The 27850-nt window shown below is 42.1% G+C and overlaps 1 protein-coding gene across 1 annotated transcript; it reads left to right on the top strand.

Annotated features, from left to right (window-relative positions):
• The first annotated feature begins 246 nt into the window (after window positions 1-246).
• Window positions 247-26465, top strand: elp2 (elongator acetyltransferase complex subunit 2). The gene is made up of 22 exons (XM_084378729.1): window positions 247-379; window positions 534-612; window positions 1366-1436; window positions 1512-1656; window positions 3641-3718; window positions 4021-4085; window positions 4214-4280; window positions 7072-7218; window positions 7527-7622; window positions 8935-9035; window positions 14513-14644; window positions 15175-15324; window positions 16325-16516; window positions 17046-17115; window positions 17313-17408; window positions 18718-18775; window positions 19824-19896; window positions 20663-20855; window positions 23662-23783; window positions 23908-24050; window positions 25097-25210; window positions 25776-26465. The coding sequence occupies exons 1-22, from the start codon at window positions 248-250 to the stop codon at window positions 25969-25971; spliced, it is 2520 nt and encodes an 839-aa protein (XP_084234855.1). The 5' UTR covers window position 247; the 3' UTR covers window positions 25972-26465.
• The last annotated feature ends 1385 nt before the right edge of the window (window positions 26466-27850 follow it).

Below are 27850 nucleotides of genomic sequence, written 5' to 3'. Positions count from 1 at the left end.
TCCGCCACCTAGTGGACATTCATCACCAGTGCACTTTAGTGGGTTCAAGCGCTTATTGTTTGTCTATTACCGACATTTAAACCTATTTAAAATGTAGTAAAATAATAAAGATATGATTTATTGTGTGAAAATGTTTCTAAAACATTAAAGTTTGCAGTCGACCGCTGGATGTGGAACATTTGTTAGCACGTGGCGGTTGTGCTACGACCATATTTACAGTGACACCACAACAACTCCGGCTTTCAAGATGGCGGCGTCCGTATTTGAAACATGTCATGTAGCTTGTTGTGCAAACAGGACGCCAAATGTTGTTTCTTGGAGTCGTGGAGGGACCATTGCTTTTGGGACGTGTAACTCCGTGGCTCTGTACGACCCACAGGTAGCAAAATCTGTCTGTTTTCTACTGTAAAGTTAGCTGTCGGTGTTAGTTTTCACAGCTCATGATAGCCGAGCATCATTAAAGTTAGCTAGTTGTGAATAAACGCATATTTTCCACAATGCTTGATTAAACACACCCATTGGTTTTGCATTAGGAGAGAAGAGTCGCCGCTGTGCTGAACGGACACACAGGCAGAGTGAATGCTGTCCAGTGGGTTCACAGAGAGGACTGTGGTGAGTGTGGAGATGGAGGAAAGTGATGGAGCTGTCAAACAAATGGCTGTGATCTGTTATTATTGGTGCCTCGGCTATTTGATGTGCCACCGCGACAAATGCACAGGGGCACATGTATGCGAGGAGAAGTAATATGTATGCATCTAAAATTTAATCATGGGTGTAAACTAGTCCTCAAACTAGTGACTTCAAAACTAAAAGTTTGTCAAAAGTTTCTTTGTGGCATCTCCTCATAAGCTTTGTGGAATAAACACTATATGGTCAAAAGTATTTGGACACCCTAAAGTTAAACATTCCTGATTGTGAACATCTCATACTAAAAACCACTGGTGTGATTTAGCTGCCTTTAAAGCCGTTCTTCATGAAAGGCTTTCTACATGATGCTAGCTGCAGGGACCTGCTCTCTTTCAGCCACTTGTGAGATTGGCCACTGATGTTGAGCGATAATCCTGGCTCACTTTCACTGTTCCAGGTAATCCCAAAGGATATGTTGGTTCAGGGCTTCTGTGCAGGCTTGTCAAGGTCTTCCACACCAAGCCTGAAAAGCCGTTCCCCTTTGAGCACAGAAAGCCTTTCTTGAACTGCTGCACCATAGATGGAAACACATTGTTGTCTAAAAATATTGTATGCTTCAGAAATAAGTTGTACCTTAAGTGTAACTGAATGACAAAGCCCTAGCCATGAAAAACAGCCCCAGACCAAGAGTGTGCCAAAGTTTTCACAGTCATCAAGTGCTTTGTAATTTTTTCACAGCTCCAGAGAGTCATCTTGTGTCAGGAGGCTCAGATAACCGGATCATCATCTGGGAGGCTCAAAATGGGAAGGTAAGCCACAAATTTTTATCAGTGTTTCAGCCTCTCATTGTAGATATCTCCTAAAATCTGCTCTACTATTTCCAGTTCGTCCAGTCAGTGGAGTTTAAGGGTCATACTGGTCCAGTTTGTGCTGTGGATGCAGTCTACGTGGAGGACTCAAAGATCCTGGTGGCCTCCACAGCATCTGACTCCACAGTCAGACTGTGGCTCTGCAATGAAGCCAAAGAAGGTAAGAGACTGGAAAATACGTTTTTTTAGTGTCAGCCTATCAAGGTGTTTTGGTGCAGTATTTTGTTTCTTTTTTTTATTTGTGACCCTACAACTGAATTAGTAAGTTTTACACAAACTGCTTCCACCTCAAGACTTCGCCAGTTGATTACTTACATTAAGATACATAAAATATGTTTTGTATTTCAAATATCCTGACATTTTTAGGTGTAAATTTGCAAATGAGGCAATGTCTAATGAAATATGTGCTAGTTTGCATATATTCCACAACATAAATATGAACATTGGATAAAGCAAGGATCAAAAGATGTTTTTTGCCTGTAGTGTCTGGTTCTTAAAGGGATTTTTTCGATATTTTCTAAACCCTAAACAACACTCCGCACACAACATTGAAACAACTATTGTTTGCACAAAATCATTTCTCTTAAGAGTATTTTGTAAAATCAACCCCAAAAAAGCCGGATAGAAATTTGGATAGATAGACTGCTATACACAGCCATTGGATAAGATAGCACTAAATACTTACAAATAAATTAACTACTCAACAAACAACCAGTAGGTTACTGGTTACACATACTGTGAATTGTATAGAAATTTCCCCCCTCCTTCAAAAATCATCACTATCCCATTAATATATAGCAACATCTACTTGAGACCTCTGTTCACAGGGTCGATGTCTGAGCAGTGCGATCAGTGATTTTTCCTTCTCAGAGGGTTTAATTTGAATAATTCCAGAGACATTAAAAAGTAAAACTATGCTGTCTTTCTGAAGAAAATAATGGAAAATGTCCAAAATATGAACAGAATTTAATGTTTATGCCCAAGTAATCATTTCATGACCCCATTAATCCATCCTGTGACCCCTTTTATAGGTTCAGACCCCCAAGTTCAAAACCCCAGAGGTAACCTGTAGGATGTCCTCACTCTCTTAAACATCAGAATCAGTGAAAGAAAGGATAAAACTGGTCCTTTTTTCCAAGTGCTTTTCATTTTTGGGGGGAATGTGGGACTTAATCCAGAAAGTAACTGACTCACATTTTACTTGGTAAATGAATAATCCATTATATTCAATTATTTACAGTTAGAATATTTGGCCCGTAGTGGCTGCTATAGGACATGGCAACATTTACAAACATGATAATTGTTTCGTCACCTCTGCGGTGCTGTAGAACTGTTATGATTGCATCACACCCATGACAGTGTGTCTATATTATCTTTATCTACACTCAAAATGGTCTTCCCATCGCTTAAATTCTAGGCCTAACAAGAAAAAAAGTGAGACATGTTTTTGCCGCATGTTTCCTGGACATAACTGACTAAATACTGTGTAGTGTTACCTGAGTAATGTAAGTTGACAGAATAACAGCAGCTGTGTTAGTTTCAATATTGTTTTAAGTTCTTCATATAGTTGAATATCGGTGGTCTTCCAAGCTGTCATCCATATCGGTTTTCCTTTTGTCTGTGTGTCTGTGTGTCTGTGTGTCTGTGTGTGTGTGTGTCTCTGTCTGTGTGTGTGTGTGTCTGTGTCTGTGTTTGTGTGTGTTTTTCCAAAGCTGTCACTGCAGATGAACACTGATGCTGCTTGACAGTCATAGAAAGGGTGTGTGTGCGTGTACTGGACATAACCCTTGGGTGTTTTCCCGGATAAAAATACTTTCTATGTCATGTTGGTGCCTGTATGCAGATTGTAGCAGATTGACAGACCTCAGAAGCTGAGGAAAAAATGTGTCTTTAGGCAAATATCTCAGACGGGAACAGTCAAAAGAAGTATTTTCCTTTGACACAAATATAAACACATAACATACTAAATATGTGTATGTGTGTGTATGTATATATATATATATATATATATATATGTGTGTGTGTGTATATGTATATATATATATATGTGTGTGTGTGTGTATATGTATATATATATATAAAATTGTGTAGCAGTGTTAGTCCTCAGCAGGAAGTTTAATTCCATGTGCATGTGTGTCCCTCAGCTCAGTGCCTCCATACCTTATCATTTGGCAGCGGTTTCATGATGGATGTGTCTCTGGCACTGTTGCCAGGCAGCAGAGGTAAGCCTAAGCTGTTCCTACATCCTTTAAGTTGTGAGCTGCACACACTCAGGCACGCAGACATTTTTCCTCTCATGTCATCCATCTCAATTTGCACCACTGCTTTAGTGCCTGTAACTGAATGTCATATTCAAAATGCTGCCCTGCCTTTGAAGTGTCTCATGTCATTTCAGCTCTCTAGTTTACATGCCTTTCGTCTATTTGATGATGTTCTTCATCCTTCTCTTCCACCGCGCTGCCGTCCATAAAGTCTAGGCCTACGTGTAAATGTGTGCAACCTGCCGTTTGTGTGTTTCTCGCAGTTCCCATTCTGGCCTGTGGGGGTGATAACTCTCAGGTGCATCTGTATGTGCAGTCTGAAGGACAGGTGAGCGCAGATCAATACTCTCTCAGGGGAAGATCGTTTGTGTGTTCTGTGCCAAGTCTTTAATTTGAATTTCTAAAGTTTGAGGTCACCATTTTGACCTTTTTTTTTTGTTAACCACTCTACAACAGCTCCTGAAAGCCATGTCCCTGCAAGGACATGAAGACTGGGTTCGTGGAGTGACATGGGCTTCTTTAGGTGAGTGCTATTATTACTGTCCAGGTATGCTTTCACATCGAACTTAACTTAAAGTTAGATATACATACAATATATATGTAGGTGGTGATCTGTGATCAAGGTGATCTGAAAAATGAAAGCCCTGATTAGATATTTCCAAACAGAAAATATCCACAAATTTTGGTCTTTCAGCTGCTGATTTGATTTGATGAATTAAAGGGGACTCTACTGAGTGTCATTCTAGTTTTATTGTGTTAGTTTAATCAGAAAAGGATGCCTCTTTTTTAGCTTGGAGTCAGTAAGAGTCACTATACTGTTGTTGTTTTTTTCCTGCTAGAAGTAGCAGAAAAATGTATTTGCGTAAATAACATAAATTGAATGTGTTACAAATGGAAGCTAAAGGACCAAACGTTTTGTCAAGAATGTTTTCCAATTGTATTGATTATAGCAATTTTGAAATTTGGTGCACCTGTTGTTTCTGATATGGTGATTTTTGTCCTCTGAAGTCTTAAAAGCATTTATTTGTGGTCCGGATTATCTTAAGGATATAATATACAGGGTTTTCCTTTATTAAAATTTATAGAATCATACAAAAATAATACTTCTCATCCTCACTTATGACCCACTAGAAGTGTGTGGTGGTGTCTGTATCTGCAGAGATCCTGGCCTCTGCCTGTATTTTCTTTATCTCATTAGTTTGATATGCTCGGACATTTCTGGGTTTCAGTGATTCTGGGGAAAGATAGTTGATTGATGAGTCTCATTCCTAGGTCATTAAATATTGACATTTGGGTTGATGTTTGTAAACAGACTTTTGGAAGGTGTGTTTACAAACAGCAACCAGAAATCCTGTATAGTATGACTAAGCAAGCCTGCACAGCTGGAAAATATCAGACTATCGAGTCCAATAACGGGACCGACTGAATGCTGAGAGTTCGGAGGAGATTTGCAGTCGCAGCAAGTCAAAAGTGTATTGTGACCTTGATAAAGCACAAAGCAAGAAAAAGACAAATGTCTCTTTATAGAACGTTAGATCATTATAAAAATTAAACTGGATACTGTCTGTTGAGCTTTTTAAACCAGTTATTCTGAGTCCAGCTTCACCAACCAGTGTGCTTTTCACAGTACTGTGATACCACATGCCACGTGTGGATCCAGTCCAGGCTCTACTAATTGTGTAACCCTCTTCAAGGGCACTTCATTACTGCACTGTTCTGCCTGTGTAAAAGCTATTTCATCTCCTCAACCAGCCCTCTCCACCAGTGTCTCCGTCCCACTCACAGTCTATGACCTACTCCACGCTGCCAAGCTACGAGCCAGCAAAGAGACGGAGAGAAGTTTGTTTATACCAAATATCCCCATAGGAATGACAAAAACCCCTCTACACTGTGATAGTAGTTAAATAAATCATTCTGTTCTTTTATGACTTGGCAGATGGCAAATTGCAGCACTAGAGGTGCAGTTTGTCATAGCTATCAAACACTGGGATTCAGAGCATGATGCTATATTCTAGTTCTGTCGGTCTATCTGTGTCCTGTTTTGGAAATCACGATTTTCTTTCCATAGATTTTAGTAGTAGAATAAAATCACCACTATTATGAAACGTGTCTATCGCTGATTGTAAATTAAAGTTTTGCTGACCGGTGTGTAATGTGTGTAATTGTTTGGACCAACAGGACATTCCTGGTACATTCAAGTGCACCATGTAAACTATATTAACAAGGCCATAAAGGTTCGTGCAACTTTGCTTCTTTGGAATACCTGTCGGGAGGAAATGTCCTCAACCGGCCTAGCCAGCGACTTCACATCATGTTATTACTTAATTATGACGGACAGTCAGCCGTCTGATCTCATCCCCACCAGGCTACAGCATCATCTGATCTAATTTATATTTATTTTTAGGCTGTTATCAAGCAGCCACAGAGTTGGAGCTTGTTTGTGGCTCGCAAATTCGGTGGCTTTAGAACTGTTTATTTATCTGCTCTTGAATCAAAATTAGAGAGTGGCTGTAGTTTTTGCTTGCCATGAATGTCTGTTTGTTTTGAGATCTCGGCAGAAGGGTCTGAAAGCCGAAGATTCAGCCACCCTCTCTGCCCCACTCAATTTTGTACTCTTACCAAGGATGTTCAAAAATGTAATGAGTAAAGTTTACTTCATATGTTGCCTGTGGGTAAATTCACAAATCTGGAAGTATCAAAAACAAAGCTCTATCAAAGAAAAACTAGTCACAAATGCAAGTAGTTTCAGCAGAGTTTCAGGCAAGTAGCAAAACAAATCATCCTCGTCATCATCACATCATGACTGACTAACAATAATGGCCTCCCTCCCACCTCTCTCAGCATTCAGGAGGCCTGAGATGGTAACGACAGAGGAATTTTGATTATGTCTGTTTATCTTGGCAGAGGCAAAACTGGGCCAGTGGCCATCGGACTAAACCTGAAACGCATAATGTGACAGACGTGGGGGCACTCAGAGATAGTGGCGTGTGCTTTGTTTACCACCTGTCTGTCTATATTTGGCCTGTGCTCCTGCTGTCTTACTGGCCACGTCACAGTCAGCAGCATTCTTTTATAACGCCTTGATAGCGGTTCCAACAAAGGATTGAAGGAGACGGTCTGGTGGATGTGTAGATAAGCAACTATTTGCTAGCATGTTCACAATATAAAATGTGTAAGGTGATAATAAATCAGTGTTTAGTTTGCTTAACTTCACTTTATTTGATAAGAACACGCTTTTATCAAAGCTCCACACAGTGGATAGAAAATGTCTTTCACTCGGGAAGGTTTTCAGGTTGTCTCTCTGTCTCGTTCAGGTGGGGAGCTGTTATTAGCCAGCTGTTCACAGGACTGTCTCATCAGAGTGTGGAGGCTGTGTGCCAAGTCTGGGACAGACGCCGGCACAGAGGACGATCACACCATCATCAAAATGAAAGAGGACGTTTTTGAAGTGAAGGAGAGAGGTGAGCTGACGGTGCAGGCTTGATTATAAAAAGGGTGCTAATTAACCAAATGAAGAGATGTGCTTTTTGAAGATTTTTAATGGCAAATGGTGGTTACTGACCTTCATAAAATACTAATCGTGTGTATGTGTGTGCTTGTTTACCTTTGAAACACAAACTTAATTAATTTTCCTTGAAACCTTTGGAATTGCATGTAGTTGGCAGCAAAAAGAAAGCAAATAATCTCTACCTACCATTTCCTTTTTAATAGCCTAAAACTGGCATCTTGATAACAGTGTTCATCTGGTCTCTCTGTCTTCCTGCTACAGACGAGTCCTCAGTGTTTGCTGTGTCTCTCGAGACGGTCCTGGCGGGCCATGAGAACTGGGTCTATGGAGTCCACTGGCAGCCTCCTCTCTACAGAGGTACCTTGATAAAAAACTAGGGAAATGATTGGCTTTTACTCACAAAATATGCAGATAATTAGCAGTAGATTCCTGCTAAAATGTCTTAGTTGTGTTTGTCACAATGTTTTCTTCTCAGAATTAGACAGAGTTGCCTCTAAACATTTCAATCACTTGTTCTTTTTTCTACCGCCAGTGCAAGTAAACGCTAAGCTTGCACATCAGCTGTGAGACATTGTTTTTCCCTCCCTTTGTCTTAAGATGCTATTGCTTACAAAAGGCAGCAGGAGACGGTGACACTTTCAAAGAAAAAGAAAAAAACGGGTGTGAAAAGTTAGTGGCTTAATTAGTTCTCAAGGGAAAGGCTGATGGATGTGCTAAGTCTTCTCTTTGAACTTTGGTTGCCTTAAAAGTGTGTTACATCAAGATCACTTCACAGCCATCCGGGCGTTTGTGTACATCACACATTACTAATATGTGTAGATACTTAAAATAAAGCTGCACAATTATGCAGCAATTATGCAGAGGGCAAAGGTAGTCGCAGTTATTTTGTTCAAATCACATTTTCTGTCTTGATAATTTTTTTGATCATTACAAACAATATTTTTGCCATTATTAAGCATTAATTATAATAATTATAAAATGGCATGATACCATGCATACTGTGCATAAAAAATGCTCCCTGAGCTGATATCGCTGTGTTTTATGCTCAGGCCCAAGGGTTGATTGATATACATGACACAGAAGCAACAGAAACAAAGAAGAGGATTATCTCACACTATATGAAGTATATTTAGTCAAATTTAAATTGAAACTAGCCAATGTTTTTTTAATAGCTTGGCGGTCACTATGTTTTATTTATGATCAAAGTAGGATACTTTTTATTTTATTCATTCTCACAAACACGGGGAGGACTCCAGTAGGCCTGCATATAGCTCTGTATTTATACTCCATTTCAAAGTAGGCCTACACATGCCAGTGGATATTTTCTTCATTCTACAAATGATCAGTTCTGTGTTAAGTTGGTTATAGCATCCCCCAATAAAAATAAAAAACTGCAAACACGTTTCTTTATTGTAGGCTAGTTATATAATTTCACAAATGGCCAACAAATGGTAGTAATAATCTTGATAGGCGCATTTAATCTAATTGTGCATTTAATCAGATTTTGTGGTCAGTGAGGGAGGCATTAATGGCTCTATTGACAGTAAAGCTGGCTTGTTTTTCTGACTGATCCCTAATCTTTGCTTTTTATTGTTAAAAATAGGATAATCATGAATCTGTATGCCGCTCTTGTGTGTGTTGTTAATTGTCACTTTGTCTCCCCCTGCAGGTGGTGAGCTGCAACAGCCTCTCAGTCTGCTCTCTGCCTCCATGGACAAAACCATGATCCTCTGGGCTCCTGAAGAGGGATCTGGAGTCTGGGTGGAGCAGGTGAGTGTTGTCTTGAATGCAGCTAGAGTGCATGCAGATCCACAGACCCTACAAACACACACATACACATGGTATGAATCACTCTTTGAGGGGAACACAGGGTTTGCCCAAACAACCACACACCAATTTCCCACTCTATTTCTGCCGGCTTCCCTTTCAGTAACTCTTGACATGATCCGGAGCTTGAGCCCTCCCCTAGTATTCTCTCTCTCCTCCTGTCAGTGCCCCTGCGTCGGTCTCCACTCTCCCTGACATTGAGGTGTCAGGAATAGAAGTGATAGACAGTGATGAAGAGGCGCGGAGCCCGGCGCACCACTGTGAGTTTAGACAAGCCGAGGTTGTCCTCCCCCATCTCCCCTTCTATCACTCACTCTCACTGAACCCCCTCTTTTACAGCCCATTCCCCAACACATCCGACAGCGGATGGAGAGGCTGGTGGAAGACCTGCCTGCTCCGCCTTTCTCCTTATTATTTTTTTCCTTCTAAGATCTGTCTTTCCATTTCACTCCTCACTCCCACCTTCTGTAATTTTCTGTCCTCCACCTCCTCTTATTCCCCCACCGCTTGCCTCCCTTTCTCTTCCCCTGTCTCTCTCACATTATCTCTCCCTCCTGCTTTGCTTTCTCTCCCCCCTCCACCTCGTCTCTCTTAGCTCCAAACAGCTGCTGTTGTGCCAGAATGAGTCTAAATTTAACACAAGTGTGGATGGCGAAGAAAAAGCAGTTCTCTGCCCATCTGCCCCACAGCTTTTTTTTTTTTTTTTCATAAATTCTCGAGTGGTTTAGGAGTACCTCAGATTACCTTTCCACGTACCTGACAGAAACACAGAAACACGTACTCATGGGCACAGAAATATCAGACACAAACCACTGACAGAGACGTGCTCACATACGCAAAATGTATCCCACAAATAATGCATAGACAAGCAAACATCCTGGCTCACCTCTCACCATGGCAGGCACCTTTGGTGTGATCACACTACGAGGTGGTGAGCAAGATTCAGCACTTGATCACTTACATTTTTGCGCCTTTGATCTAATTGTTCACATCCACGGCGATGAGCAACAAAGACCACAAAAAGAAGCAACCATGAAAGTCTCAATTGTCTTCTCTGACAAAAGGGTTGATGATTAGGGCCTGAAGCCAGCACGGATGTCGCATATTCTTCTTTTTCTTCTACTTAGACGAAGGTGTTCAGTGTAAAAGACAAGCGGCAGTGGGTGTTTGAAATCAAGTCTTGTGTGGTCAAATCTCCCTCTACAGCTCAGGCCTTTCTTCTTGGTGTCAAAAATAAAAAAAGAATAGACCCCCCTACCTGAAATAACCTTTTTGTTCAGTGTGTATGAGTCGCTCCTCTATTTCTGTTCCTTCCTGACCTGTTTTTTGTTTTTTTTTTCCAAGCAAGACAGCCAAACCCTTTGAATTGACAGGTTCCCTGCCTGCAAAGGAAGCTTAACCTCTGAAGCTCTGTCTCACACACAAACAACCACACACACAGACGCACACACGCAGCAAAGAAATGTCACTGAATTAAACTGTTTTTTCATTTTCTTTCTATCTCTACACATTAGACAGACTTAAAGGCCTTTGGTCCTTTTTGAGTGTTTTCTTTAATCTGAAATCGCCTTTTTTCTACAGGATGTTAAAGTTTTTGGCAGAGCAGATTCCACAGCGCTAAATGACCGGCCATGTGTGTCTTAATTAGCCGATTTTTACAAAGAAGTGCTCCACTTCTTCACGCTGATTAGAGTAATTGGTGAGATTTAATGGAGAGCGGGGTTAGCAGTGGGGTGGATGGGGCCCACCACTGCGTAAAGCACATCTTACTAACGAGACACGCTGGTAATTAACATCTCAGACTGACCACAGTGGGCCACTACAAAGCCTGGAGGGATTGTCAGTTTGTGTGTTTGAGAAATAACCTATTTTCAGACCCCAGCTTGTGTACTCTTCTCAAGTTACACATGACCTTTTGGCAAAATTAGTTAATATTTTTGAATATTGTATATGTGCATGTGGAGTAGGGTGTCTTTTAAAGAGTAACTCGCTGCTTTCTGTGGTTCAAAGTTTCACTGATAGGTGTGGTTTGGTGTTGTCTGTTGAACCTGTAGCCACACCCAATATAATATAATATTTTTTGCATGAACAATGAATAAATGTATTCTATGTTAAATGTGTTGCTTATAATGACAAAGCACAGCGAATTATCACCTGATTTTGCAGAACCCCACTGCAGCTTTTTAGTGTATTTTAGCTTGTTGTTTTGGTTTTGGTTCACCGCTGTCAGAGTAATTTTTGAGACAGCTGTTTACAGTAAAAATTTATTTTACATTTTGTATTTTGTTTATTCACCCACTGTAAGCTACCTGCCCAGCACCAAATGATAGGCAGACAAAGTTAGCAACTAGCTTTTTTTTTTCCAAGAGTTGGTGGTGACCAAAAAAGAGCTCAAAAGAGAGTAAATGTTCAATTTAGATTCCCCAAGTGGCTAAAAACACGAATAGGTGATTATATGTCTTTGTTGTGTTTACAGCTTGTTATGCAGGTTACGTTTTTAGCTTGATATTCAGACTGAATTTCCAACAATGCTGTAGATTTTTGTTTCATCCCGCAGTTGCTGAAACGTTCAGAGATGTGCATAGCGATTCAGAGGTGTGAAGGCAAGCTTATTTAAGAAAATGCTGAACATTTGCTCATTTTAATATAACGATTGTTTGCTTTTCTTTACTTGATATCATTATAAATTGAATATTTCGGCACAAAACAAGGAATCTAAACATAACATCTTGGGTTCTGCAGTATTTATTTTAGATTTTCTAGCTGAAACGATTGTTGGTTGAGACAAATCAACAGATTAATGATGAAAACCATCCTCGTTAAAGTCTTTACTTTATGTTGTACATCTCAACAGCAAAGACATTGGAGGGAAGAAGCCTCAGTATGTCAGTCAGTATTTCGGCCTGAAAAGTTGATTCGAAAACCTGTCCTCCACACTGTATGGGTTTTCCCAGCTCGGCTAAGCCCATTCAGCACTCATCACCCACTTTCTCTCCTTCCAAGAATGATATATGCCTCCCCTTCTTCGCTGTCCTTGTTCCCTTCCTCCCCCACACCCCCGCTGGCCGGCGATAAGGCGCCGTCCATCCATATTGTTCCCCCTCTCGTAAACAAGACAGATGACGGCTTTTTGCCTCTGTGAGTTTTTGCATGATTTACGGCGGGCTCTTGTGTGCAGAATTTTAAAATTAATCTGCTTAATGTTGCATCTCCTTCTCTCTCAATCTCACCATCTATGTTTCTACCTGACTGTCTCTCTGCCTCTGTCTGTCTCTCTCTCTCGGGATGGCTGCAGGAGCATGCCATTCAAAGCGAAGGCATGCCTTTATCGCTGTCATTAGTTCCGCTGTGTTTCAGCCTGCAGACAGGCGTTATTTTGAAGGTCATTGATGACCAGTGCAAGCTCCCTAAGAAGGCCGGATGATTGAGGACACCACTTTGCTGCCACATACAGTACACAGACATAGGGCAAGTGTGTGTATGCGCCCTTCGACGTGTTTGTTTAACATGTAATTAGTGCACAGTCTTGTGTGTTTCTCCTGCAGTTTGCCTCAGGTCACTGCTGCAGCTAAACATGTCACTTTAAGAAAAGATAAAAGGCTAAGCTGTACATATTTCCGGATTGTAATCACTGAAGTGTGAATTTAGCGCTTCTCATATTTCCTCACAGCCAATGTCCATATCATTTAAGGCCCAAGCTAATTAAAGATGGAGGAGATTTTATATATAAGTAGCCATACATGCTGCCGAGGGAGCAGTGTAGCGCTCTCTAGGGTTGTACAGCTGATATCGATTTGAATAGATCTGCCCTCTGGGCCCAGTTTACCTCCAAGGCCTCAGGACACGATAAAGCTTTTAATTGTTTGAATTCCTCAGGGCAGTGAGACGCTGGCCTGGTCAACACTCTCAATACTCTCAGAGTCCTTGACTAAATAGTTTCTCTTTTGACTGTTCATGTGCTGAAGCATAAACTCACAGGAGAGAGTAGATGCTAATGAATATTTCTGACGTGACTTTTACTGATAGCTGTGAATATAAAAGTCTCTTTTATTGGGGATGAAGCTCGTTTTCGTCTTGTAAAAGCCTGAATATTGTCAGCTCAAGCCCTCTGTTGTTTAAAAAAGCGATTCCTGTTCATTCAGATTTAAACATATTTCCATTAATGTCCGAATTGTTTCAAGTTATTTCTGTATAGTGCCATAATCCTTTATTGAATCCTTCCAGTTATGCAAGCAGCAAGATGAGATATTAATATAGTCTTGTTTTCTCTATTTGAATATGTAAATTCTGTTCTTTGTGGATATTTATGTCACTGAAAAGATGAATGAATACAGACTGTAATTCAGTTTTTACATTTTTGGAACCAATCAGAAGATTTTTACGTCACTTTATAGCTTAATATTTTAAATTTTTAGTTGTAATCAATTTATGTTTCTCCTGGTACACCTCTGTTTACTTTAAACACACCTGTTTATTTATTTTCTTTTGTTCTCTGCTTCGCAAAAGAAACTAAAGAAACTTACAGTGAGTTAGAATGACCTCAGACAGAGTTAGCACATTTTTGTTTCTCTTTGTAATTGCTAACTGCATATAAATCAAAATGGGCCTTCTGCCCCAGGTAGCGATTTGAATCCACCAAACTCGATACAGAATTGTCTTGAATGACAAAAGCAAGGTGCCTGAGATTGGACAGGTGTTCCCAATCTTAACGGAGCAATTTCTTATTTCCTAGCGTTTTTCCTCGCTGAGAGGCAGTGATTATGGGTGTTTTAAATTGGATTGGTTTTTCAGCAGACCCGCTGAATGCTTCACTGTCTATATGATCTGCCCTGTGAACGTGAGGCAAGGGTCGCAGCAGGCTCTCACCCAGATCCAATTTATGTAAATCCTTCTGTGTTGCCATTTTTCATGATTATTTGTTGAGCGTGTCATGCTGCGCTGAAATTGCATTCATTTTCTATTAGACAAATGTATTTTGTCAGAAAAAACAACACAGTTTATTCAAGTCTAATAAGTCCCATTTTGCATAATTTCTCATCTGACTTGTCAGCTTAATTTGCTTTTTTTCCCTTCTGTTTTTATCTGCCGTTATGGGAACTGTTAATAAGTCTTGAAGGAAGACTGAGGAGACATTTAAGAACTTTATCTTTTTCTCTTATACGTCTACTTCATGTATAAATCTGAGCCTGAAGCTTAACACAAAACTCACTAGGTATATACTTCATGTCTGAATGTCATATATGATGGACGGAGGTGCTCATAACTCTGTCTCAGTCTCAGTCTACAGCAAATCAATGATTCTGACCCAGAAACTGAACACTCTTCACCCACGTGATGTCACATCTGAGTGTGTTGAAAATGAGTTGATGCTTCTGATCGGTAACGCCTCCGCAACTTGTGTTTTTTTCCTGTCATACCAGGTTCGTGTAGGGGAGGTTGGTGGCAATACTCTGGGTTTCTACGGCTGCCAGATGAGTCCGGACGGCTCCATGATCGCGGCTCACGCTTTTCATGGGGCACTACATCTCTGGTGCAGAGACCAGGACAAAGAGGTTACTTTCAAATCTATGTGATGCCAATTTTTGTAGCTTGTTAAGTTAGAAATATGCAAACTGTTTGTTTTTTTGTTGCAAGAAATGTACAAGTCTTTACTGAATACCTGGTATAGTAACTGTGCTTGAAGTGTTGTGCATTGCTACACTGTGAGAGAGACACTGATTAGTGTGATTAGTCACACCAAGTCTCCTGTCTGCCACTCAGTTTGACTGACTTTGCATGTGTCTTTGTTGGGTGTCCCTGTGAAAGGTTGGGGGTCTGAAGTCACAACATATGTTCAGAGATAAACCATTTCAATTACGTCTGCTGTGAAGGTGAATTTTAACATTCAGCTCGAAACTGAAGGTGTTGGTAACTAATTCAGATGCTTCAAAGGAGATCGACTTCTCAGACAGCAACACCTAAATTATAATCACCCACTCTCGTGTAGCTGCCAATCATAGTCAGCAGCTCTGGGGTTTTCCACGGTACAGCGAGTCAGAAGTTGAAAAGTTGTGAACTGACCACTGCAATGCCTTCTGACCAGGGACTGTGGAGGCCTGGGGTTGTGATATCAGGCCACTTTAACGCAGTCCAGGACCTGAGCTGGGATCCCGAGGGTGAGTTCATCGTCAGCGTGGGCTCAGACCAGACCACCAGACTCTTCACTCCATGGAGGAAACAAGATGCCAAACAGGTAAAACAGGCTGAGAAACATTGATTATGTGCTGAAGTAGAAGACTCCATAAAGAGGCAGTCCTGTCTGCTCGTGAACACGCAGAGAGCAGAATCCTCCCGGTGACCTAGAGAGGCGAGAGGGGATTGCTGATTGTAAAATGAACAAGAAGTTAGCTAAAACAACAACGCCTGCAGCAGCTTTAAAGGGATAGTCACCCTGGTTTAAACAGAATACCAAAATCTCAGTCTGTATCATCAGTTCATTCATTCCTATCTGGAATTCACTGTTAATGCAACACTTACACATCAGTCCATTTACCTAAAGAAAATAATACATTAGAAAACAAGTTTCACACGTTGACATAAGGATTTAGGCTTCTTTATTTCTTCTTGTCTCCTGCAAGCAATGAGTACTTGGTATATTTCTTTCATTATAACACCAGCCAGTTGCATTAACCTTTGTGGGATATGTTTTGTATCTCACACATTTTCTACTTGCTGTGGTTTGCTTAAAAAATGTGAAGGCTGTGTCTCTGATTGAGCTTCAGGAGGCTGTGAAGAGTTTCTTGAATTGATCATATATTTTTGAAGGAAGGAATCAAGACTTAAGTTACAAGGACTGATTGAGCAGCACAGCATGAAACTCTTCACCCACATTCAGTGGGTTTTTCCAAAACCATGATTGTCAATGGGTAAATCATGGTTACAGTCTTCTTTACATGACATTACGTCAAGATGCCAGTTTGCCAAAGGACATTTGGTCATTGTGGTCCATCTTCTCTCGTGAGAACATTTAGCATCTTAAGCCGGAGGTGTTTGATTTGAACAAGAGTTTCAGTGTTGTGTTCGGCTTGGTTACAGGCGCCTGCATGTAGAGGCCAAGAAAGCCAGTTCACACAACACCGGAAGGTCTATTGAAACGCTGGTACTTCCCCATGACAACCACATACATCTGGTTGGCATCCTCATGACCAGAACTGCATCTTTATGATTGTCTCTCTTTCTTTTTCCTTCTGCAGGAGACTTGGCATGAAATCTCTAGGCCACAGATCCATGGATACGACATGCAGTGTCTGGCGATGGTCGGAAGGTTTCAGTTTGTGTCTGGAGCCGACGAGAAGGTCCTGCGAGTATTTCAAGCGCCTCGGAATTTTGTGGAGAACTTTGCAAACATCTCAGGGACCTCAAGAGAAAAGCTGCTGACATCTAGTGTGAGTGCCAAATTATATGAAAGGGGATCTATTCTGCTTTTTCATTTTGTTTATACCTTTCCTTCAGTGTTTTACATAGATTCTTATGCACGGTAAGTGGCACTGCCTGAGGCGTGTGTGAGCTGACCAATCAGAGCAGACTGGGTATTAGGGAGGGGGGAGGCCTTAAAGAGACAGGAAACTAAACAGAGCATTTTGGACGGAGGGGGAATACAGTGCTGCACTGGACAGTATGAGAAAAATATGTGGTTTTTGAGCATTAAAACATGTAAACCTATTCTAGTAGTAACCCAAAATATAAATATGAACACAAAAATGAGCTTCTTTTAATATCTATGATTATGTTTTTCAAATTAACTCTAGAGCTTCATGTCCCTATGTCCAAAGATCGAATCTCACCAAAACTTTCTATGTAGTTTCTCTTTTAGTTTGTTTTCCAGCTGTAAAATGTGCTGACTGGGCTGCCCCCACTCTCACATGGTTATTGATGTCTGTGTCTCTGTTGGTCCATTTATCTGCTCGTTGCCAGGACTCTGCCAACCTTCCAGAAGGAGCCAGCACACCTGCCTTGGGTCTGTCCAACAAGGCCGTATTTCAAGGTAAAATACTTGCTCAGCTCTGCATGTGAGTGTTTCAGCGCCAAGGGTCGGGCCAAGTTTTGTCTGATAATCAATTTTCATGAGCTTGTTGCAGCAGTTCGAGGGAGCCTTATTAAATTTTGGGTGTGTTTAACATTTAAGTTGTTTTATATTCAAATAGTCTTATATACTTATATGAATGTCATTTTAATTTTCAGGTGACCTTGTCCCGAAAACCAATGGAGAAGAGGGACAATTCAGCAGTGTATCCGATCAATATCAGGAGTCTTACTTCCACCCGCTCATCATGACTGGTAATGTCAACCTATTTTCCAACCTAAAACCGTCATTTCTAAAATGTAGTGGTCACCTAAGTAAACCCTTATTCAATTTCAGCCTCCTTGATGAATACGTTTGGAGCCGAAAATGCATCCCCGTCTTCTCCACAGCCTGATTTATATTCCTCGTTGCAACCCTCTCAGTTGCCTCAGTACACATTTAAGAGTTCCTGTCTGCCTGTCGCTTGCTGTTCTTATAAGAGACAATGATATGCCGCCAGACGGACAGTTAGTTATTACAGCTCTACTCCCACAGTGCCCGAGATCTGCTGGAGGCCGATGGTATTACAGCAGGAGGGGGGATGAGAGGAAAGGAGGATGGGTACATGTAGAGGGTGCACCGAAAAAGAGCAGTTTAGAAACAAAGGCAAAAATAGAGAAAGTAATTGTCGGAAATGCGCAGATGGGAAATGGATGAGAGTGGAATGAAGAAAGCGTAGCATGGTGCTTTAAAACCCCTGGGCGAGAGGGGTGTCAAGGGCTGTCATCAGCATGATTGAAGGCACTCCTTAATCTGCAATGCTAATTAGAAGCAGGCTTATGTGATTGCAAAGTTTAAGTATCGATGACCCCGGGCTATGCAGGGAGCAACCAAGTGCGGAGACTGTTGTTAACAACGCATTTTCACTCGTCTGATTTGCTTCCGCAGGCAGGGAGACAAATGAATAACTCGGCAAAACGAGAAGATGACCAATAAAAAAAGAACACGAGCGGTGTAGCTTTCAATTACATGCAACACGAAGGCACCGCCGGCTTGTGCGGGAGCCTGCGGTGAGAGGGAGCGGATTGGCGACCGGCTAGATTTGATCCCCCTCAAAGCCAGCAGCCGTTAAGAGTCGGAGATAAAGTTGCAGTTGTTTCAAAATAGCATTTTTTTTTTGGAGAGGGGTAAAGCGGCAATTTGCAAGGCTGAGGGTTTTTACGCAAGCTAAATGCTGAAAGAGGCTGTGTGTGGATGTGAGAAAACATTGTCTGCGGGCGATCAGTCGCGTTCTCAGTCTGCCATGTAGCTTATAGTTCACTCTCTTCACTGTCTTTTTTTCCCTCTTTAAGTCGCACACACACGCAGGCACTCACTCGGTACCATATCCGTCGCTCTTTGGGTTAACAGTACAGGGATTTAAAGGAGAGAAATGATAATAGCCACATGGGTGTAATCCTCATTTAGTAAATTAGAAACTGGTTGTATTTGAATTTTAAAACAGTTTCGGGGCCTTGCAAGTGACAGTTACGTAAGGATTTTGAAGTCTGTGTGTAACTCTGCGTCCGTTGTGTGTATGTGTAGAGCCCCCACCAGAGGATCATCTTCTCCAGAACACACTGTGGCCTGAGGTCCAGAAACTGTGAGTATCCAAATGTCTCTCTGCTCACAGCGTGTCCAAACCCTCTCAGCCTGTCTTTAGTTTCAGTTACCTGCTGGTACAAACAATATCCAGAGTCCTCAGACAACATACAATCACAATTTCCACCATATATTTCTATTTTATGTACTTCCGCTCCACTTAAAGACGTCAGAGTTTCCATAATCTGCTCTTAATGAAGCAACATCTCCAGATGGAGTTGTGTGTGTTTGGTTTTGCCCAAAGGTGTTATTGCATCTACAAATGATGGACTTCCCAAAGCTCTATGTTGTCTCTCTCCCTGCGTTCAGCAGCCAATCAGGATCCAGCGTCCTGCCATCCCATGAGCCTCTTCTCCAGGCTGAATATATTGCCTCCATTTGTGGGCAATGTTAAATCCATTTACCTGTCAATCCGCCGTAAACATGACGTATAGCGTGGCCGTTTATTCGAGGTGTGGGCATTGTGTGTGTTGAAAAGCATTTTTCCACCTCCATTTGGCTTTGACCCACCTTTTGAATCATTTAGTGCATAATAGAAACATTAAGATGAGTAAGTGGTCAAATTATTTTCGTGGCATAAATAATGCTCTCACCATCGCGGCCAAATTGCTGCAGCGTTTGAAAGCTTCACTGCCGGGGAGTAGTTTCTCTCCACTGAGTTTGCAGGCTTTCACTTTAGAACAACCAGGTGATAGTCAGCAAGCTGCAAAGTAATTAGGCTGTGAGTGATTAGCTGTGGCCGTCATCATTGTTCGTCTCTGTCGGCGGGAGAAGAACCAGTCATTGCAGATCAGTATTTTAATTTCACACTCTGTCTGCTTATTTACCTGTCAACGAGCAGCGATGGCTCGAGCCTCGAAGCTTGTCAGGGTGACACTTTGGAATAACAGAACACTTCATTTACTGTCAGACTGAGAGCGCTGTCTTTTGTTGTCGTCTCCTTTCACCTGACTGTCTCTCAGATCCCTGTCTGTCCTTCCACTTGTTCAGTTCGGCTGTTATCTTGAATCGTGAATGTCTGTATGATTGTCCTTGTTTGTCTCCTGCAGGTACGGCCACGGCTTTGAGATGTTCTGTCTCGCGTCAGACAGCGCCAGGACGGTGGTCGCCTCTGCATGCAAGGTCAGTGTGATAAGATCGAGGCAAGAGACCGCACCCCTCAATTAAAATAATTAATCGTGATTAATCGCATGGTTGTCCATAGTTAACTCGCGATTAACCGCAAATTATTAGCTATCACTGTTTAAAGTTTTCTAATGTAAAGTTGTCCAGGCGTCTCTGTTGCAAACACAGTATGGTCTGCCTTTGAGGAGGGGGGAGGAGGGCTCTCTGAATCAGCTGCGTGCTCGGCCAGCAAGTGGTATTTGAGACTCGATGTACTGTGAGTGGAAACACAGGCCACATCGACAGTAATTGCAAATAACTTTGTTCTTGTCAAGAGAACCATCTGACAGGGCTTTGAAGCTGAATTTGCCATTCAAAGGACCCTTTTCTTTAACCATTTCTGCATAAGGAGGTTTGTTTCTGCTTGTCATCCACAACCGCCGCATCACTTCCTGATTTCACAAACTATGGAGCGGGCCAAGGGTCATAATGTGCGTGCGTTAATCGCACATCGTTAACTGCTGTTAACCGTAGCTAACCGTAGTCATTAGCTAGTTAGCTAGACTAGTCGTGTAGCTAGCAGTCCTACTGACTGACTTGTTTACTATAAGATTATCACCTCAAGAGGCAGTTTTGTAGTTCCAAAGTACTCTACAGAAAAGAGAAAAGGCAAAGAGGGAGGAAGAAAAGATAGAGAAGACAGTAAAATAAGGATAAATGAGTGTATAAATCAAGAAAAAGACATTTCTTTTTATATCTAAGCTAATCTAAACTGTCTTTCCAGGCATCTAAAGCCGAGCATGCAGCCCTCCTGCTGTGGAGTACAGCCACATGGCGCCAGCTGCAGGTGCTGCCGTGCCACACCTTCACCGTCACCCAGATGGCCTTCTCTCCCGATGCTCGACTCCTATTGGCTGTTTCACGTGATCGCACGTGGTCTTTATGGAGACGGGACCTGCCCACACCTGAAAGTCCCGGTGAGAAAGGGGGAAGGAGTTGTCCACCTTATAGGACTGAGTTATTTCAGGAATTTGGTTTGGAATGCAGTCCAGCTCATTATGAGGTAATAGCTCTTCATGATGCTTTGCGAATAAATTTAGCTTAATTAAAAATGCGTTTGAGTGAATTTCAAGACAAAGAGACAATATTGGAGCCTTGCTGGCAGACAACACCAGCTCCACTAATTCAAATTAATTAAAATAAGGTAAACCCACTGAGCAGATTTGTTCCAAGTCAAGCTGGCCTGATTGGAAGGACTCCCCTAATTAATACTGTGAGGAGCCAAACAAGTGATGCGTTGACTGAAAGTAGTCCAAAAAGGAGCTAATAAAGGAAAGAGTATTTATTTATTTAATTCAAAATGTAACCACATTTTCTCTGCATATTTGTGTAAATTGACCACAATTCCCTTTTAGAAAAACGTATTATCTTAATTGTAGGTGATACTTTTGATCACAAAGTTTTTAAATGGGTTACGAGGGCTTCCAGATGGACACTATGCAGAATATAACAGACAGCGCCCTGTAGTTCAACCTCATTTATTGCCGGAGGGCTTGTCAATATAGCAAAGTTGCAAGAGATTGCAGTAGCTCAAATCTGTAAAACATGCATATCATATCAGGATCAAGATGAAGAAGAAAATTTAACGCTGTAAACAAATTTCTAGAGTTGCGCAACCCCTTTTTGAAGAATCGTAGACACCAGGGTCGAGCGGTGGACGCACCAACATCAATACAGTGTGTTGTCTTTCGCCATGTTGCAAACAGGAGCACCTGACACAAATTTCTGTTTACATTATATAACATGGAGCAGCCAGTCATCTCCTTGTCCTTTTTTCTACAAGAAACAACTATTTTTGTTTGTAATCACTTTCGATACATCTTCTTTTTCTGCACTTGTCATTATGGTGCAAGTTTCTCTGTATTATATAATTTCTATAAAGCACGTCCTCTACCAGCAGAAGAAACATTAATCCCCATTCGGATTGGCTGAGACAGAGACACCATTCACCCTATCACAAGACACTGTACCATCAACATGATTTTGAAGCTGTTATTTGCTTTTATCATGCTTTTGCAGTAAGGCATAAAGATTGAGTAAATCCTTGTCTCTGATTGGCTGTACCTACTCTGAACATAATGTAATTAATCATGTTTCCACTTGAGAGCAACTCTTAAAGTTGCTTAGCTTTAAGCACCTTGAGGAATGTGTGTTATTCTTCTACGCTTTTTCACTCTTCAAAGCAACTGTAAGTGAACACTTGATCATTATAGGCCCAGATGTGAGCTATCTTCATTAAACACTGGTTTTTGGTCACTGTCATCATATAAAAACAGTTATAAACCTCCCGGAGTGAGATGGATCAAATAAGAAGTGATATGGGGTCAGTACTTCTGTCGAGTCAATCTGTGCTTCCCTGCTCTCTGTTCACCTCCTGCAGGCCCTCTGTTGTAAACAAGCGCCTGCTCCTAGAGAGTTTGTTTATATGAGAGAATCTTAGACAAATAACCCGATCCTGCATCCAAGGTGAGCAGAACACGACGTTTAAGCCCAGAGGATTACCTCCCCACCTGGCCCTGGTAACGCACCTCGTGGCTCATTTGGCAGCTCAGGACGGTCTTAATTGGCCCTGACAGAGGCTAACCAGTCCTGCTCTCTGCTGTTTGCCTGTAGAGTGGACCGCACAGAGGCAGGGATGGTGTTTGTGAGGGAGGAGAGGACGGGAGACAGAGGTGTGTGTGTGTGGGGGGGGGGAGCATCCCGTCTGTTCTGGTTGGCTGCTGAATCACTCAAGGTGATTGTGAAGAACACACACACACACACACACACACAGTCTCACAGACCGGACAGGGGAAGGTTAAACGAAGTCAGAGCTGATCAAACAAACTGACTCCCTCTGTTCTCACCTCCTCTGTGTCTCCTACCTGTTGAGTCTCTCCACCCTTCCTCTTCCACCTCCCTCGTCTTCTTCCTCTTGGGTCAGGCAGCCAGACATCTTCATTAAGGAGACACTGTTACCTTCCTCTCCGTCTAATCTTTTGTAAACCCACTTCAAGCGCTGCTCTTTTATTTCTCTCACATATTTTACTTGCGTGTCCCCTCGCCTCCTCTCTCTTTTACTTTATCCGTCTCTCGTCTACATCGAGCCCCCCCCTCGCGGTCCTCAGATGAGAGCGTTAATGGCGGGAGGTGAAACACCTGTCTGTCCCAAACAACACACCCTCAATTACGCGAGTGTGTGGGCAGAGATGTGTGCGTTGTGAGCACATAAACACGACACGGTGGTTAACTCAGACTTTTGCGGCGACACCGTGGTTTTTAAGGCTGTGTTTGTACATGCCGGCTCGCTGTGTGTGGAGAGCAGCACTGCCATGGACGCGCAGACAGGCGGCTGCCAGCAGCATACAAACAAGCTCTCCAGGGAAAACCAATCTGGGGTCTGAAATGACTTAGGCTGGGGAAATAAACACCAGCAGGTCATAAAGCAAAACTGACTGAAATGGAAGGCTGGAATGAGGTTCTCTGTCTTGTTTGGTTGTTTATTTGTTGCTCTGGAGAGACTTTGTCGCTACAGAGCAGCGAGGTGAGGAGCTACACATGCTTCAGTAATCACGACACAAAGTTCTGACGACCTGCTCATGTGTCATCTAAGAGAAAGTGTCAGCGTGTTGTTCTCTAGATGAAATGTGACAAAAAACATGTAGTGTTGGGATTTCTCAGCAGTTTGAGTTTGAATTCAATCTTCATATCATCTCTGTACTTGTGTTTGTTGTGTCCATGCAGAGCCCCAGTTCTCGCTGCATGCACACACGGCGAAGGACACGGCCGTACACAGCCGAATCATCTGGTCGTGTGACTGGAGCCCAGACAGCAAATACTTTGTGACATCCAGTCGGGACAAGAAGGTGATTTTCAGATACTGACTGATTTTTTTTGACAAAAATGTACACGTCTCTGCCTTTTTAAGATGATAAAGTGATGGTTTATTTAAAAAATAAAGTGTTTTGTGTGTAATTGTGCGTTCTCCAGGTGATAGTGTGGGGTCCGTGCAGATTGGAGGACTCTGGAGACTCTGTTCCTCCTCCTGAGATTAAACCATGTTCTTCTGTCTTGGATGTTGGCGACTCTGCTACCGCTGTGGCGTTCTGCCCTGCACTCTGTTCTGATAACAGGTTTTTATTTTTCTATTATGGACAACTTTATAAACAAGCTGCACCTTACTGACCAACCAAGATAAAATCAATGTTTCGACAAGTGAATCCAGCTGAAACTCTGAGCTATTTTATGTAGATGGTATTTTATTTGGGCTGTGGCAAAACCCCAAATAACTGATAAGCTGGCTGCTAAAGGAAAAAGTTCACCAGTCGGTCGTTTTCAGTTTTTCACTCACCCCGAGCTGAAAGGTAGGGTGAAGCTTTGTAGTCCACAAAACATTTCTGGAGCTTCACAGTGAAACAGTGTTACAGTGTTCTCCTTTTCAACTAAAGTAGATGGAGACTTGTTTTAAAACAACTAAGAAAACATAAAATGGCTTCATACAGCTCATCTGTTGTAATCCAACTCTCCAGAAGCCCCAAGATCCCAAATTGATTTTGAAAAGATGGGTTGAGGAGATGAGTTAATGACTAATGGCTCACTGCAACCAAATGAAACCAAATACATGAAGTATCTCTGCGGGCACTAATAGAAGTGCTTCTTATTTTGTGCATAGAATATTCTGCTTTAACAAGTCGACATGTATCGACAAGTATGAAGTCGCTTTAAGGCACAAGGAAGCACAGAAGAAGTTAGCAGCTATGAATCAGTACAGTCCAAAGTGTTAGAAGGGAACTATGGAAATGAGGAGGCAATGAATCAATACTGAATATATCATTGTGTTGACACGATGCAGAAGTCTGACCTCAGCCTCACATTTAATATGAGAATACTCCATACAACTACAGTACAATGCACCAATATGACTTATGTCATAGTGGGCTGCTTGATCGTCTTGATATACGTGCAGATTATTCTGTCAGTGTGGAGCTTAAGTGCTGGATTCAGATGAAACATTTAAATCCTGTGATTTAATTTGGTTAAAGTATCTGAAATGTGTAGTAGAACAGAGCTTTTGCACATTTTCAGCTTTGTCTCCTGGCTGTATATCAATATAGTCGATGAAGGTGTGATCTTCTGTAATGCAGACATGGATATGTGTGTGTGTTGGTGCCTTCCTCAGCTACCTGCTCGCAGTGGGCCTGGAGAGCGGCAGGATCTCGCTGTACAGGTGGAGTCCTGGCCATGAGCCCGCTGGAGGACACGACTGGAGCTGCTGTGGACAAACTGACTTCTCGTATCCTTTGCAACAGACAAACACTCGGTTCATCTGAAGTTCCTGGTGCAACTTTGAAAGGCCTCCAATGGCCACTGGCAGTAAATGAAAATGACAATGTGTCACAGTAGCAGGGCTTCAGTGTGGCGGCTGGTGTGTGTTGTGGAGAAAAAGGCAGCAGGCTGCTGGATACGAATGCCTGTGTACCTTTGAAAAGTGGAGAAGGCATCCACAGGCACTTGTGTGTATTCCTCTGTGTTGTTGCCTGTATGAGTGTGTGAGTCATCGACTGTAGAGCTCAGGAAGGGAAGTGAAGACAGGTATCTTTACTGTGACTTTGTGTCACAAGGCTTCTGCTGCTCAGACTTCAGTGCTGCTCACAACCACAGTTTCTGTCTGTTTAGCAACATTCAAATCAAGTAAGTGCATATTTTTCCACCTCCCTGATGTGTGTTTCTAATAATCCAAAGATCAGGTGAGAGAAGTTTGGAATTATCTATTTGTACATGTATTTTCTTTCATGTATTTGTGTGATGCCTTCCAAGCAGTATCCTGTTGTTTCCCTTCATCGCACATGCTTTCGCAGACAAAGCCACTCTTTGGCGGTCAAGAGGCTTCGCTGGAGGCCCAGGACTGGCCGAGTAGGTCGAGTGAACAACAAGAAGGATGAACAGCCTGACGGAGAGAGTGAAGTCGAGGAAGAGAGCTCCTGGGTCCAGCTGGCCAGTGCCAGCGCCGACCACTCTGTCAAAATCTTCAACATCAACAAACTGGCTCTTTAGCACCACCAACAGTGACACTATTATGTCTCTTCCTCGCAGAGAGACACTCGGACTTAGGGCCACAGGCCTGACTGTGGCACCAAGGCCACAGCTGCTCGCTGGCAAGCCATTCACTCCCTGTGACAGCCAGTTAAGTCATGGGTCAGTCGCAGGACGAGCCCACAGCACACATACCCCGCAGTCTGTCTGCGCATAGCTGAACGAATTTGATGGGTGGAAGCAAGATGGTGAAAACACCATGACCCAAGGGTGGTATTTTGCTTCAACACTTCAAAGTGTTTTAGATTCAGAGAAGATGACACTGTTGGATATCTGTGCAGATCACATATTTACGCTCTTTATCCGAGTTAACATTTACACGGTGAACGGCTGCTTTTCAGTAATAAATCAAGGAAGCGATCTGGTCATTATGATAATGGATGTCATTTATAACGCAGTTGTATGGTGTTTATTTGTCTAATTGAAAATGAATTAAATGTTTTGTATATACAAAATTGGACTGTGTTTGTTCCCTCTCATGAAGTCATGAACGTATTTTATGTATTTTCCTTCCGTTTGTTTCTGAATGAAAATCAATCCTCAGACCTTTGAAGCTTGCATGAGCAGCACCCAACTGTATTACCACTCAGAAGGAAGCATGCATTTACTCATTAACAAGAAACTAGCTAATTAAGCTAGCTAACGTTACAGCTCGGGCAAGGAGGATACCATTAATGTTTACATCCTGCAATGTCACGAGCCTCTCAGGTAAATGGATGCTTCCAAGAAAATAGTTCCTACCACTGTTGACCAGTTTAACCAAATTCAATAATGTTTAGTAGCTTGGAGAGAGAAAATTGCCCACTAATCACATGAAAAAACAAACATTAAAGACGAGATATAAAAATGTACAGTTTTGGTGGCAAAAATATATCAATTCTACATTTTTATCCTGTAATCCTCTTATTTTACAACCCGATTTCGGAACCGCGTGCATTAAAAAAAAAGGCCAGTGTACATTGTGAAAGTAAAACATGCAAAAACAACAAGGGTATGTTCCATTATAGGAATTGGGTCCAATCACTGCAGCACTGTCCAGTTATTGAACACTGCAGCTTTACACTATGGCCCATCTGCTTTTGGAGACTGACTCAGGGTCCCCCTGACAGGATTCTCAAGGACAGAGGAAATACATGTTCTGGATTTACTACAGGTTCAGCTGAGTGTGCCGTCATTATATATCAGCCATAAATTTATCTGCAGAAGATTGTAACCACTGGCCATAACTCTCTCCCTCTAATCAGGGATCCTGTGTGGAGGCATCAGTCAACCTACACCACACACACACCTCCAGGAAATGCCTGTTTTTCAAACAGTGAAATGAAGGTTTGGGACAATAAGGCCATACATCAAGTGACTTTCCACATCATATATAACATAATGTAATTATTGAATCATTATCAGCGATGTTTCAATTTAAACATGAATGATCATCTTTGCTGGGGATTTTCATCGACACATCTGTGTGAGGAGCGCTGGTGGCGCGTTGCTCTGACTAGCATACTAATACATAAGGCATATGCTCCTTTCTCAAATGTCCTCTCCAGTGTGCCCTTGACCACTCATCTTGATGAGGTAAGATTGCCATAATGTGGTACTGAGGAGGGATTAGAGGTCCGTCTGAAAATCCTTGAATGCTGCAGATTAATGGGGAAAACGGTGTGCAGTGGCACAGGTAATAAACCACTAACAAAGGTTACTGAGACCTTAGACAGTGCTCCTGAAAGGGCTTTGAATAAGGGAATACTGGAGATGAATATGTCATTGTGCTTTTGTGGTTTTCCCAGGCGAATAGACACATATTTTAAATGGAAATTGAGAGCTCCTTGTTTCCGGCGTT

The sequence above is a fragment of the Pagrus pagrus genome (assembly GCF_965226575.1).
Source record: "Pagrus pagrus genome assembly, chromosome: 17".
Lineage (NCBI taxonomy): Eukaryota > Metazoa > Chordata > Actinopteri > Spariformes > Sparidae > Pagrus > Pagrus pagrus.
Note: the sequence above shows the minus strand (reverse complement) of the source record. Positions and strands in the feature narration are given on the sequence as shown.

Excerpts from the sequence above, each read along its gene's own strand:
- elp2 (XM_084378729.1), top strand. The coding sequence starts at position 248 with ATGGCGGCGTCCGTATTTGAAACATGTCATGTAGCTTGTTGTGCAAAC. Across the intron at positions 3,719-4,020 it reads ACTGTTGCCAGGCAGCAGAG|TTCCCATTCTGGCCTGTGGG; the intron begins GTAAGCCTAAGC and ends TGTTTCTCGCAG. Across the intron at positions 18,776-19,823 it reads TGGCCTGAGGTCCAGAAACT|GTACGGCCACGGCTTTGAGA; the intron begins GTGAGTATCCAA and ends TGTCTCCTGCAG.